Source organism: Pleurodeles waltl, chromosome 12 (assembly GCF_031143425.1).
Source record: "Pleurodeles waltl isolate 20211129_DDA chromosome 12, aPleWal1.hap1.20221129, whole genome shotgun sequence".
NCBI classification, from domain to species: domain Eukaryota; kingdom Metazoa; phylum Chordata; class Amphibia; order Caudata; family Salamandridae; genus Pleurodeles; species Pleurodeles waltl.
The window spans coordinates 88168987-88182607 of NC_090451.1; the positions used below are offsets into that span (position 1 = coordinate 88168987).

General features: G+C 42.4%; 1 protein-coding gene across 2 annotated transcripts in view; it reads right to left on the reverse strand.

Annotated features, from left to right (window-relative positions):
• LOC138267797 (calcyphosin-like protein) overlaps window positions 1-13621 on the reverse strand; it is a 91716-nt gene that overhangs the window by 38604 nt on the left and 39491 nt on the right. For both annotated transcript variants that reach the window (XM_069217003.1, XM_069217004.1), the window contains exon 3: window positions 10937-11114. In XM_069217003.1, the coding sequence (XP_069073104.1) occupies window positions 10937-11114 (178 nt within the window). The remainder of the gene's footprint in view (window positions 1-10936; window positions 11115-13621) is intronic.

A 13621-nucleotide genomic window follows, 5' to 3' on the forward strand; every position in this document is an offset into this window, starting at 1 on the left:
TTTTAATTGTTTATACGATTTGTGGTAATTTCTATGTATTTGCATGGTACTCTGCATTTTTCTTCTTTAATAAAAAATAATTAAATATGTAAAAAAAAAAAAAAAAATAGTACACTATGTTTCTGAAATATAGTTTACTACACAGTTTTTTGTTTTATTATTTTTATACATACTATTTTTTTGTTTTGTTTCCTTGGTAGTATTGCAGTACTCTGTGAATTTTTTAAAAACTATATAGAAAGTATATATAATGTTTCCCTACTTAGTAACACTTCAATTAAGTGGTAATAGGTAGGGGAAAATTATAAAACCTAATACGTAACTATGTCTAAACCTCTAACCCAGAACATAGAGAAATCGGGCAACCCCGCCAAGCGTGGTCTTGGTCATCTGCGGCAAGTGATTGGGTGCCTATTGGGGTTGGGTGCCCCCGGGGGACTGGCTGCAAGGCCCGGCCGCAGGTCAGTCCCCACGGCCAACCCCTGCCATGTACAGCCAAAGGCCATTCGTGGCGCTGGGTTGGGTGCCAACGAGGGGGTTAGGTGCCTACGAGGGGTTGGCCGCAGGGCTTATCTGAAGGACAGCCCTTGCAGTGAATTCTTGCAGTGCATGGCCAATGGCCCATGAGCACCGAGGGTTAGATTAACATAAGGTAATTTAAAATTACATAACATTTTTTTTTAAACTACAAATTCACTTTAAAAAAAACAAAGGTTAAAGGGGCATTATAGTTAGGTAAAGACTTTACACTCACAAACCATAGAAATTCAACAGTTATAGTTATACGTATCTCCATACACTATAACTCATGCCCTAAGGTAACTATAACTTGCACCCTCGCCATGCACTGACACTTACCCCACATATTACATCAGTAATAACATCTTCTATGACATAATATATAATATAACTGCAACATTTGCAATAAAATTATCGATTAGAAAACTGTGCTTGGTGGCGTGAGTTATAGTTACCTTAGAGCACGAGTTATAATGTATTAAGATAAGTATAACTATAACTGTTGAATTTCTATGGTTTTGTGCATGTAAAATCCGAACATAACTATAACGTCCCTCTAACCATTGTTTTTTAGTGAAAATATGCTTGGTTGAAATCCATATTCCATATAAGGCTTGCTCTGTTCTTTGACAATTAGGTTACCAACTCATTGTGTGTGTATATATATATATATATATATATATATATATATATATATATATATATATATATATATATATATATATATCATAACAGTTGTCTATCCGGGCGTAGCTAGACTTAGAAAGCCCAGAATGCTCAGAATGTAAAGTTGACAAAACTGCTTCTCATATACAGGGGAGCTGGGGAATTGCCCAATTACAACTTCAGAAGCAGATTTTAAACTATATATTCTATATATGTGCAGTCTGAGGCCCAAATACATCTGACCCCCATATTTTCAATCAATTAAACATTGAATTGGCAGGCAAGGTTAGATACTCGATTATATTACGAGCTTATGCATTATGGGTTATAAGGTTGGTTCCACACACCATTGTGCTAACATCTGTATGATTAAGACCAGCCCATTATAGTAGATTTGAAAAAAGCTTTATAAGAAGGTAGGTGCATGCAGATCTTTGGCAAAAGACAAGCAATGATACACATATTATTCTGGACCTCATAAACATGATATGCTCTTGATGAAGGAGGAGCTCACAGCTTCTGAAATATACATATGCCGAAGATCACTTCAGATCATAACACCGTGTACTTTGTGCCTAAAAATCCATACACCAATTATAAAAGGAAACTGTGGACTTTCTTACATGCTCTACTTTCGTCCCCACTTACAAGTATGATGGCTACCTTTCTTCAGGAATTTATAATGTTTAACACAGGTTTCACATCTGCTGAGTCAGGGAGGCTTCAAAAGCATAAATTTGCAGGATCACAATCAAGTACTCAGCAGAATTAAATAAGGCACACAAGCAAAACTCAAGAGATAAACAATGTGGAATTACTTAGGCTTGGAAAGGGAAGTGTTAGATGAATGTACGATCAGGATACTTTGGAGTGTGAAGCCTTTCTAGCTATCATTGAACGCTGCAGCCTGGCGAATCTAGCACAACAGAACAAAAGTTGCTTCATCATGAATAACCCACAGGTCATGACTGAAGATGGTGAATCTAGTTCTAAAATCCTTGCACATAAAACATAAGAAAAACCATTGCATAAGATAAGCAAATGTATTAGTGGCAACCAAGGTAATATACATCCAGAGCCTCCAGCTATACTCCAACAGTGTTTTATGTATCAAAACCTACATAATCCAGACTCTGCATGCCCAGGCAAAGGTCTAGAAACAGATTTGGAGACAGCTGGGATTTCACCCCCTCCCCCCCTGGGATTTCACCCCCCCCCCCCCATATTTGGCACATTGGTGCCCCCATATAAGTCCCTAGTATATGGTACCCAGGGCATTGGGGCACCAGGGGTTTCCAATGAGCTGCAGCTTGTAGTATGCCAACCACGGGAGCCCTTGTAAAATGTGTATGCCGGCCTGCCATTGCAGCCTGCATAAAAAGGTGCATGCACCCTTTCACTTTAGGTCACTGCACCAAGTCACCCCTAGAGTATCCTAGCCCAGAGGTGCAGGTAACTGTGAGTGAGGGCACCCCCAGCCTGAGCAGAGGTGCCCCTACAAACTCCAGCTCCATTTCCTGGACTTTGTAAGTGTGCAGAAGCCATTTTACCTGTGTACTGGACACGGGTCATACTACCTGTGTCCAGCTACATAATGGTAACTCCGAACCTGGGCATGTTTGGTATCAAAGATGTCAGAATCATACCTCAATACTGTTGCCAGTATTGGTTGCATGATCCCATGCATTCTGGGAGCTCCTTAGAGGACCCCGAGCTTTGCTCCTACCAGTTTGCAGGGATTTCCTGGGCAGCCCATGCAGCTGCCATCCTACAGACAGGTTTCTACCCCCCTGCGGTTTCGCCAGCTCAAGCCCAAGAAGGCAGAATAAAGGAGTTCCTTTGGGAGAGAGATGCAACACCATCTCCCTTTGGAAATAGGTGTTAAATGGCTTGGGAGGGGCAGCCTCCTCAAGCCACTGGTATGCTTTGAAGGGCACATTTGGTGCCCTCCTTGCATAAACCGGGTTGCACCAGTCCAGGGACTCCTGGTCCCTGCTCTGGCGCAAAACTGGACAATGGAAAGGGGAGTAACCATTCCCCTGTCAGGGTTGTGCCCAGAGCTCCTCCATGTGGCCACTTGATTCTGCCATCTTGAATCCAAGGTTGGTATGAGTGGCCAGGACAGGCAGGTGACATCACAGCCCCCTCCTGATAGGTGGTCAGCCTGCTAGGTGACCAATCCCCCTTCCTGGGCTATTTAGGGTCTCTCTCTTGGGTGGGTCCTCAGATTCGACATGCAAGATTCCAGCAGGTCTACTCTGCAAAGTTTTCTTCAAATTTTGGCCACTGGAACCCCAACTGGCTTCACAGGAACCTAAAATCTGCAGCTACAGCTCCTTCCAGCAACTGCAACATTTACCCGGCTGTGCATCCTCTGAGGGCGACGAGTCTTCAGCCTGCACAAGAAGCAAGTAGGAATCTCTCTTGGAGTGAAGGAGTCACTACCCTGCATCCGGAGGCACCAACTGCAACGACGACCGGCTCTGTGGATCTCCTCTCTTCCAGAGCTGCATGGATACTGCATCACGGGTGGTATTCTGGAATGGTCAGCTTGGTGCTCTCTACCAGCTGTCCAACTTTGGAGACGGTAAGTCCTTGCGTCTCCACGCAGGACAGTACCCCCGTGCACTGCCTCTCTTGCAGCTACCAAGGGTTGTTGGCATCTTCTCCAAGGGATCTTCAAGCTCCATGTAGCCCCAGCACTCTTCTCTGCGACACACAGCCCTCTGCGTGCTTCTCCTGCGATGTGGGACTCTTTCCAAGGTGTGCTGCAAGGGCCCTATCGCAACTTCTGTGCTTGCTGCCTGTGGGGGATGCCTCCTCTTCCTGTGACTCTCCTCACTGCTGAGGGTCACCTGGGATTCCCCTCCGTGGGTTAAGTCCCCCTGGGCCTTGCTGGTACCTGGCAGCCCAGCATTTCTTCTCCAACAACATTTGCCTTTGTCAAGGCTTGTTGGTGGTTCTTCCACACCACTGAGTGACTACAATTCTTCTTCTGGCGTGGGACGTAGATTGCATCACTCCAGGAACTCTTCAGCTGCTCCAGTGCTCCAGTGCTGCACTGCTGACCGCCTTGATCCACCGCTGACCTGGTCCTGCATCCACAGACGGGTGGGTAGTGGCTCCTGCCACCACTGGACACTCCAACGTGAACTGGACTTGGGCCCCTTCCTTCCCCGGTCTTCCACTTTCATGATCCACCTTTGGTTTCTTGCAGTCCTGTCTGGGTCTAGCATTAGCCTTTTCTGAAGTCCTTCTGGTGGTTTTGGGGAGAACCAGATACTTACCTCTTTTCTCCTGGTTCCTGCGGGGCACTCTGGTATTCAATTCAACTTCCTTGGGTGGGGGGCCCGACTTTCGCATTCCACTTTCTTAGTATACGGTTTGGTCCCCCCCCAGGCCTTCAGTATTGTCTATTACTTTCACTGTTTTCTATTGCATCCTAAGCTAACTCCTGACTTCTAATGTACATATAATAGTGTGTTTACTTACCTCCATTTGGAGTATTGCCTATTTAGTATTTTGGTATTTGTGTTACCATAATAAAGTACCTTTTATTTTGTAACACTGTGTGGTTCTTTCATGTGTGTAAGTGCTGTGTGACTAGAACGGTATTGAAGAAACTTTGCATGTCTCCTAGGTAGGTCTTGGCTGCTCATCCACAACTACCTCTAGAGAGCTCGGTCTCCCTAGACACTGACTACACCTCACTAAAAGGAGATACCTGCACCTGGTATAAGGGGATAACACCATAGGTGCTCACCACAAACCAGGCCAGCTTCCTGCACAAGCTATGACACATATTGAATAAGAAGCAATCCGATTCAACGGGTTATCAGGTAATAAAATCAAAGTTCATAAAACACAGATTACACTGACAGATAAGAGATACATCACTAAGCACTATACCTCAGTATCAATATCACAAGCCAAATTAACAATATTGTTCTATTTAATTAGGAAGAACTGCTCAGACAAAGTGTAGCACAAATGTGTGCCTGGCATTGACTTCCCCATAGCATCATAGGTCGATGTAATATTTTAGCAATATTACACTGACCTATTGTGCTAAAGGGTGGGTATACTGTTAAAAGGAACATCTTACCTACATTTCTGTACATATTCAGGGCTTTACCTCTATGAGTACATAAAACGTTTTTCAAACTGTTATCGGACGTTTTATATGGGTATATCCAAGGGCATGGTGATTTCTTAAACTTCCCATACAAAAGGGCAGAAGGTCATTACCAGATGCTAAACGACACTATTAGGTAGCATTTGGGTATTATATTAGTTCCCTTTTAACTGACAATTCAGGTCCTAAAAATCAACTTATACATAAACTACCCATTGGTGATGATGCTAAGTACTTTCTCAGTGGCCTATCGGTCCTAATATTACAAACAGGAACACTTCAAGATTATTACTGGTATAAAGAAAATCTGGGATGAATTGTGTAAACAGTATCAGATTCCACTTACACATCCTTATAGTCCCTTGTGGAAAAATCCCTGCTTACCTATTATTTTCCAGCATATTACAATGAAATCTTGGTACACTAAGAGATTAAAATACCTTGGATGGGGGAACTGATATTTAACTTACCCCACAATATTTTCTTTAAATATTTACAAATAAGTAACTCTAGATCAGAATATCACCCATAACCTTAAGTTGCAGATTTAGTCATTTTGGAAGTCTTATATTCCAGTAAAAACTGATATTGACCAGAGAATTGTACGTGGCCACGAATAGCCTGGTCAAAAATGATCTGATGATTTTAGCTAATAAATGGACTAATCCAATTGGTATTGAAATCCAACTCGAGGATATTGAAAGAGTCTTCACTGTAATAAACATATCTTAAATGTATAATTTTGAAACTCTAAGAATTTAAAACAATATATTTGCTATGTTACACTCCCTAAAGAATCACGAAACGTAATCCTAAATATGAAATGTACCTTGATGAGATTGAACCCTTGATGGCCCAAATATTGTACTTAAAATGTAGATAATGCATTCTACTGTTTACTGTGTTGCTGGATATACATCAGATCAAAATCTGCCCATTTTGCCTACTGGTGGAAGAGTCTCAGACACTTTTTCTATTGTTTTACTCTTTGTATCGGAAATGTAATGCCCTTGATAAAGAATATTGGTATTTACAAAGCTAGTCTATATAGTCTAAGAAGAGAATGTAAAGAAAACACAATCTTTATGGTGCTTTTAAAATCAATTCAATACTGATGATCTTTGTGGTTTCTTGTTTCGTAAAACAGACAAATATATTTATTGGTTGAAGGGTCATCTGTATTTTAATGAGTTTACTTACTTATTGTACCCTTAAAATATTTAGCAGAGCTGTATTTCTGTATTGTGAATTTTTCATGTTCATTTTATCTGTATTATTTAGGTGATATTATATGTAATGTTTTATAGATATAACAAACATAAAAAATTCCCTTTATGGATTTCATCAATAGGAATCCTTACTAATGTTGATAGCATATAACAAATATTTCACAAGGGTAATATAGTAGTTATCATATGGCCATATTCAAACCCATCATAATAAACAACTTGCTCAATCTCTTTCTGTTGATAATATTTAATTCTTTATTTTTACATATATATATTTTTTAATAAATCCATATTTGTACTGTATAATCACCAAATATAAACATTACATTGCATACCCATTTAAAAATATATATTTAAAATAAATTGTTGTAATATCCTTTTTAAGACCATAAATCTCAAGATTTCATACGTCTAAAATGTCATGTAATGTCTCAAAACATCAATGGTATTTTAATTTTCCAACATTATATATTATCTCAAAAGTGTCTCAAACTGTGAAAAGAGAGGTTTACCTTTATTGAAGAAATGGGTAAAAATATTACCTTTTCGAAAATAAATTATGTTCAATAGTCAAAGAATATGAGCAAACTAGAAAAAGTACTTTCGAAATGTATTTTTAGATATATTTAAAGCCTTGAGAGATGTGTGTGTATTCTTGCTCTCTGGAGTGAAAAGAGTATAAACTGAATGTACAATGCATTCTGTGACCGAACATATTCAGAGATTCTAATAGGCTCAACATTTCTTTTCATGGAATATGCAATGGCTATGACTCCATTTCCTGCTTTGTTTTTTATTGGTAATGTTTGAAAGAAGGTGGCTATTCTCCGCCAAATTTAATTTATAGTGCTGAAAAACCGTTAAAATTGATGTATTTATGCTTCTTTCCTATATAAAAAAAATTCCGAAAAAGAAAATTGACATATTTAGAATGTCTCCGTGGAATCCTGCACAAAGGCTGTGATATACTACTTTTCATGGGAAAAAAATGAAACTAGCCCTATGGAGAGCAGTCATTCTTTTTAGTTTTCGACCTAGATGATCCTTGATTTGACATATAAAATAGAGTGCATAATCAGTTAGCATTATTTTTACATGTACTGATGCTTTGTTTTGTGGTAGCATGAGTTTACTCACAAAAATAAAGCAATGATTGCAGTTTGTGAAATTTGAAAAATAATTTTAAGTTATTACTCTAAATTTAATTTAAAAAACTCAGTTATGGGACTCTGGTTGAGATATAAAAACTACAAACTGAACCAAAACATCCACCGCCAAACACACAAACAGCCAGAAAAAAGGGATTGATAACATCAATGCATTTTAATGGTTTTCACAGTTTTTTTGTTTCATTCATAACGCCTTCTAGAACCAAGTTAAATTGATGTGTGATAGAATTGATCCAATTCTTAACAAGAAATAAAAAATATAAAGTTTATCAAAGTCTTCTTTAGCCTAAGCAAATTAAATGTGTGTTAAAGTTCGATGGTGCAACTCACTGGGGCCAAACTTACAGTCAACAGCTGTTCCCAACAGAACAGGAAGGAAAACCGATGGCAGCCTCTGGGGATGAGCCACACCTGATTAAAGCTTTTAGTTTCCATGACATGGAGGAGGATACAGAGGAAAACAAAGCGTATATTGCTCTTGTGCTTTCCAAGGCCAAGCATGTTTGCTGTAGGTTTTATGTTTGCAAGATCGCTACAATCAGATGGCAAAAATAGCTCATCACATCCCTATGGCTTCAGTGAACTTCCACGGGACTGGTTTCAATCACATACACTTACCTCCATCAGTAATTTGACTAACCTCCTCATTATTGTTGATTTGCCTCCTCAGGCTATAGGCATAGTCTGTTCAACGTTACTCTATTGACTTGTAAAAGAAAATGCCCTAAGAAGGGTCTGGTTCCTTTAAGCTGTTTTTCGGACTGACTACTGGACTGTGCCAGGGTATATTAGCCTCCTGGTAATTATCTTAGCAATGCTGGCTACAGGAGACAAGTTGTTTTAAGTACGATACACTGCATGGTAATGTAGAGCAGTGCAAGTGGGTTATTTATACCTGGTCTCAAGTGGGCCATACAGTTCCAATCCCTGTGCAAAAATAATTGCACAGAAATCTGAATTATTGTGTAGAACAAATTCTAGCAGACTGAATTCAGGATGTTGTGCTACATTTTTAAGAAGGTATTTACAAACTCAGTAAATAGCTCATGTCACTGGTCCTTCAGGATGGGTATCTTGAAAATGTTAGCCAATTTTATTTCACTTTCCCAATCCTTCACACGTCTTTCACACTCAAGCCAAAATAGACTTGACATTCATGGCATTATCACAAAAGATCTCGAACAAAAAGCCCCCTTGGGGGGTCCGCTGGGCATTGCAGCACCTGCCTGATGAGTAGCAACTCCCGAGATGATGCATGCCACCTAATTGGTGGGTGAGGGCACTTGCTCCTACTAAGCAAATGCTTTGGGTGACTGGTACGTTCTCAATGAATATTTTTTTTAGGCCGTCCACATTTCGGAAGAGTGTACTTCAATAGTTAATATATGAATGGTTTGGGAGACTGTACACTGGACCGCCACAATTCTCCCAGTCCCCCTTTTTGTTGGGTTTAGCAGTACCACCAGTGGCTGGGAATCTGTTGCTTCTGGGATGACTGCAACTAGTATTAATTACATAAGTACCACTATTGCCAGAATGTAGCTATATGTGCGCATGATACATACATGTCTGCTTGCATGATCACTACTTGACGTAACTGAATTCCGAATGTGCTGACAGGGGGGCTCTCCACTGCCCATGACATGGCCCCGTCTTTACATTTCCGAAGGCGTTTTCATGTGGGGTGCCCGCAATGAAAAGGCCAGCGGAAAGGCAAGTCATGATCAGCATGGTGATGCCGACATCGGCACCGCCGTGCTTAAACGCGGCTTTCAGCTCCGCCAACGCGTCAGGATCCACGATCCTGGTGATGGTCTTGTGGCAGTCCGACCATCAGCATAGTAGTCTGGCGGTCGAACCGCCAAGGTCGCAGCAGCCGGATCGCCACCCCGAGTAGGGCAGTCTTCGGACCGCCGTACTCTTAATCAGGCCCTAAGTCACTAACATTGGACTCACACAGAGTAGCTTGTTACTTGAATGCAAAGCACTCTGGCGCCTGGTCAGAGGAAGTAAGTGCTGTATAAAGACCCATAACATATGTTTATATGGTGTGTACAAGCCTGAACCAAATGGGTGAAAATGTGTTACACCTGTTTGTTTTGCCCATGCATGTTTCTGTTTGCTGTCCAGTGCAAATCACTCTCTTTCTGTGGCTGCCTATAGGCTTCTGTCCACCACCACACACTCTTTGTGTCTGGTGCAGCCATTATTTGTTGCCTTCTCCTGGCTGCTTATAGGCTTCTGTACACCACCACACACTCTTTATGCCTGGTGCAGCCATTATTTGTTGCCTTCACTTGCCTCATCGGTTTCCGCCTATGCTCTACTGTCTTTCGTAAATAAAAGGGACACCCTTTCTGCACTTAGATGATCAGCTCAAGTGAAGGATATAAGAAGAGAGCAACCAGGGCACTCCAAATAAGTGAGTCCAAAGTCGGGTGACTTAGTATGCAGTGTTTAATCCTCAGTGCTAGGTAGTTGAATCATAAATCAAAGATGTTTAAGTCCACATCTGAAAAAAGTAAATGGCAGGTTGCAATAACAGTCTGCCTCCTCAGAATGAACAGGCAAAGATGAGAACCAAAACAGCCAACACGTGTTTCGTCCTCTCGGACTTTTTCAAGGCTCTAGAAAAACTTTTAGAGAAGAGTAGCTAACGGTGTTCAGTTTTATATCCACATAATGAATTAACTCAAATGAGGAGAGGTAAACCAAAGAAATTTTTATTTATAAAAGAATCCAAGGTAATGGATCCGCGTTCCTTCCAAGTCAAGGCCAGGTATTCCTTACGCGTAATAACTTCAAAACCTCAAGAAGCATGACCCCAAGTCTGGGACATGTAAACAAAAGGGTCTAAATAGACCCTGCCTGTATCTCCCCGAAGAGTCCGGGAAGTAAAAGAAAGACGGTGTATGTACTTGCCACGCAGCGTCTGATAGCGCTGCCGTGTTTCCATCGGAAACTGCTCTACTGTCTTTCGTAAATAAAAGGGACACCCTTTCTGCACTTAGATGATCAGCTCAAGTGAAGGATAGATGTTTTCTAATTCTGCAGATTATTTTCAAAGCTGTTTGGTAAAAAATTAGGAATTAATACTTTGCAAGACAATTCACATGATGTTACTTTAAAGAACATTATTTGCAAAATATCACAAGGCGATAGAGAAAGCATGTGCAATCTACTGAATATTATATGCATTTGAAAAAGATTGAACATACTCTCAGGGCCATCAGAAACTCTTCAAAATTAATGTTCCCGTTGCCGTCTTTGTCAAAGAGCTTGAATACCGTCTCCACCTCGTCATTGTCCATAACTACACCATAATCATGTAAGCCCTTAGAGAATTCCTCCATGTCCAAAGACCTACTTCCATTATCATCCATGATTCGAAAAGCCCTGCAAAGGATAGAGTTAAGGGAGAAAGCACGTTTTTCATTTTAACAAAGTTACCACAGTCTCTTAAGAATTAACTCCAGCACACTATTGATCTGTATTATGTCACATTTTTGGTCTGCTCAGCCCACAAGACAGGACCAAATGCTCACAATTGTGGAGAGTGAACCACAGCACTCTAGAAATATGCCTGTTATTCTTCATTATAAAGTGAACAGTATGGAGTAAGTACACAGATGCTCATATTTTACTATTTTGTGTGCAGAGAAGAAGCCAACACTGTGAAAGAGTGTCAGTGTTATGCTGGTTCCCAGCTCGATCTTTAACATTTGTCAATAAATGTATCAGTGAGATGCAGGCTGTGCTTTTCACGTCAAGATGAAATTGCATAAACATCATAGCGATGAAATCCTGTAATGTATTTAACTCTCACCCAAAGCCTTTACCATAATGCAGCCAGATTTGAAAATGAGGTAGGAAACCATGATTCAACAGACTAAAAATATTTCAAGAGTTCTCAAAACTACAAGAATCATATTTAATTATACCTGAAAAATAATAGTGCTGGTTGGGGGGTAACAGGGGTATGACGGACCTACTCAACCACCAGCCACCATCCTTGTCAGGATGAGCCACAAAAACAAGGAAAAGTAAACTGTACTTAATCCTTTGGTAGCTTGGTACAAAAGCAGTCCGCTTAACTTATAGGCAATGTGTAAGGAAATGCCTCCTTGGCATGGTTACCCCCTGACTTTTTGCCTTTGCTGATGCTATGTTTTGAATTGAAAGTGTGCTGAGGCCTGCTAACCAGGCCCCAGCACCAGTGTTCTTCCCCTAACCTGTACTTTTGTTTTCACAATTGGCACACCCTGGCATCCAGGTAAGTCCCTTGTAACTGGTACCCCTGGTACCAAGGGCCCTGATGCCAGGGAAGGTCTCTAAGGGCTGCAGCATATCTTATGCCACCCTGGGGACCCCTCACTCAGCACAGACACACTGCTTGCCAGCTTGTGTGTGCTGGTGAGGACAAAACGAGTAAGTCGTCATGGCACTCCCCTCAGGGTGCCATGCCAACCTCACACTGCCTATGCAGTATAGATAAGTCACCCCTCTAGCAGGCCTTACAGCCCTAAGGCAGGGTGCACTATACCATAGGTGATGGCACCAGTGCATGAGCACTGTGCCCCTAAAGTGTCTAAGCAAAACCTTAGACATTGTAAGTGCAGGGTAGCCATAAGAGTATATGGTCTGGGAGTCTGTCAAACACGGACTCCACAGCACCATAATGGCTACACTGAAAACTGGGAAGTTTGGTATCAAACTTCTCAGCACAATAAATGCACACTGATGCCAGTGTACATTTTATTGTAAAATACACCCCAGAGGGCACCTTAGAGGTGCCCCCTGAAACCTTAACCAACAACCCGTGTAGGCTGACTGGTTTTAGCAGCCTGCCACACTCGAGACATGTTGCTGGCCACATGGGGAGAGTGCCTTTGTCACTCTGTGGCTAGTAACAAAGCCTGCACTGGGTGGAGATGCTATCACCTCCCCCAGGCAGGAGCTGTAACACCTGGCGGTGAGCCTCAAAGGCTCACCCCCTTTGTTCCAGCACCACAGGGCACTCCAGCTAGTGGAGTTGCCCGCCCCCTCCGGCCACGGCCCCACTTTTGGCGGCAAGGCCGGAGGAAATAATGAGAATAACAAGGAGGAGTCACTGGCCAGTCAGGACAGCCCCTAAGGTGTCCTGAGCTGAAGTAACTCTAACTTTTAGAAATCTTCCATCTTGCAGATGGAGGATTCCCCCAATAGGGATAGGAATGTGACCCCCTCCCCTTGGGAGGAGGCACAAAGAGGGTGTACCCACCCTCAGTGCTAGTAGCCATTGGCTACTAACCCCCCAGACCTAAACACGCCCTTAAATTTAGTATTTAAGGGCTCCCCTGAACCTAGGAACTCCGATTCCTGCAACCTAAGAAGAAGAGGACTGCTGAGCTGAAAAACCCTGCAGAGAAGACGGAGACACCAACTGCCTTGGCCCCAGCTCTACCGGCCTGTCTCCCCCCTTCGGAAGAAAACTGCTCCAGCGATGCTTTCCCCAGGACCAGCGACCTCTGAATCCTCAGAGGACTGCCCTGCTCAAAAAGGACCAAGAAACTCCTGTGAACAGCGGCCCTGTTCAACAAAGACTGCAACTTTGTTTCCAGAGGAGCAACTTTAAAGACCCCTGCAATTCCCGCCAGAAGCGTGAGACTTGCAACACTGCACCTGGCGACCCCGACTCGACTGGTGAAGAAACAACGCTACAGGGAGGACCCCCAGGCGACTCCAAGACTGTGAGTAACCAAAGTTGTCCCCCCTGAGCCCCCACAGCGACGCCTGCAGAGGGAATCCCGAGGCTCCCCCTGACCGCGACTGCCTGACTCTAAGATCCCGACGCCTGGAAAAGACCCTGCACCCGCAGCCCCCAGGACCTGAAGGATCGGATCTCCAGTGCAGGAGTGACCCCC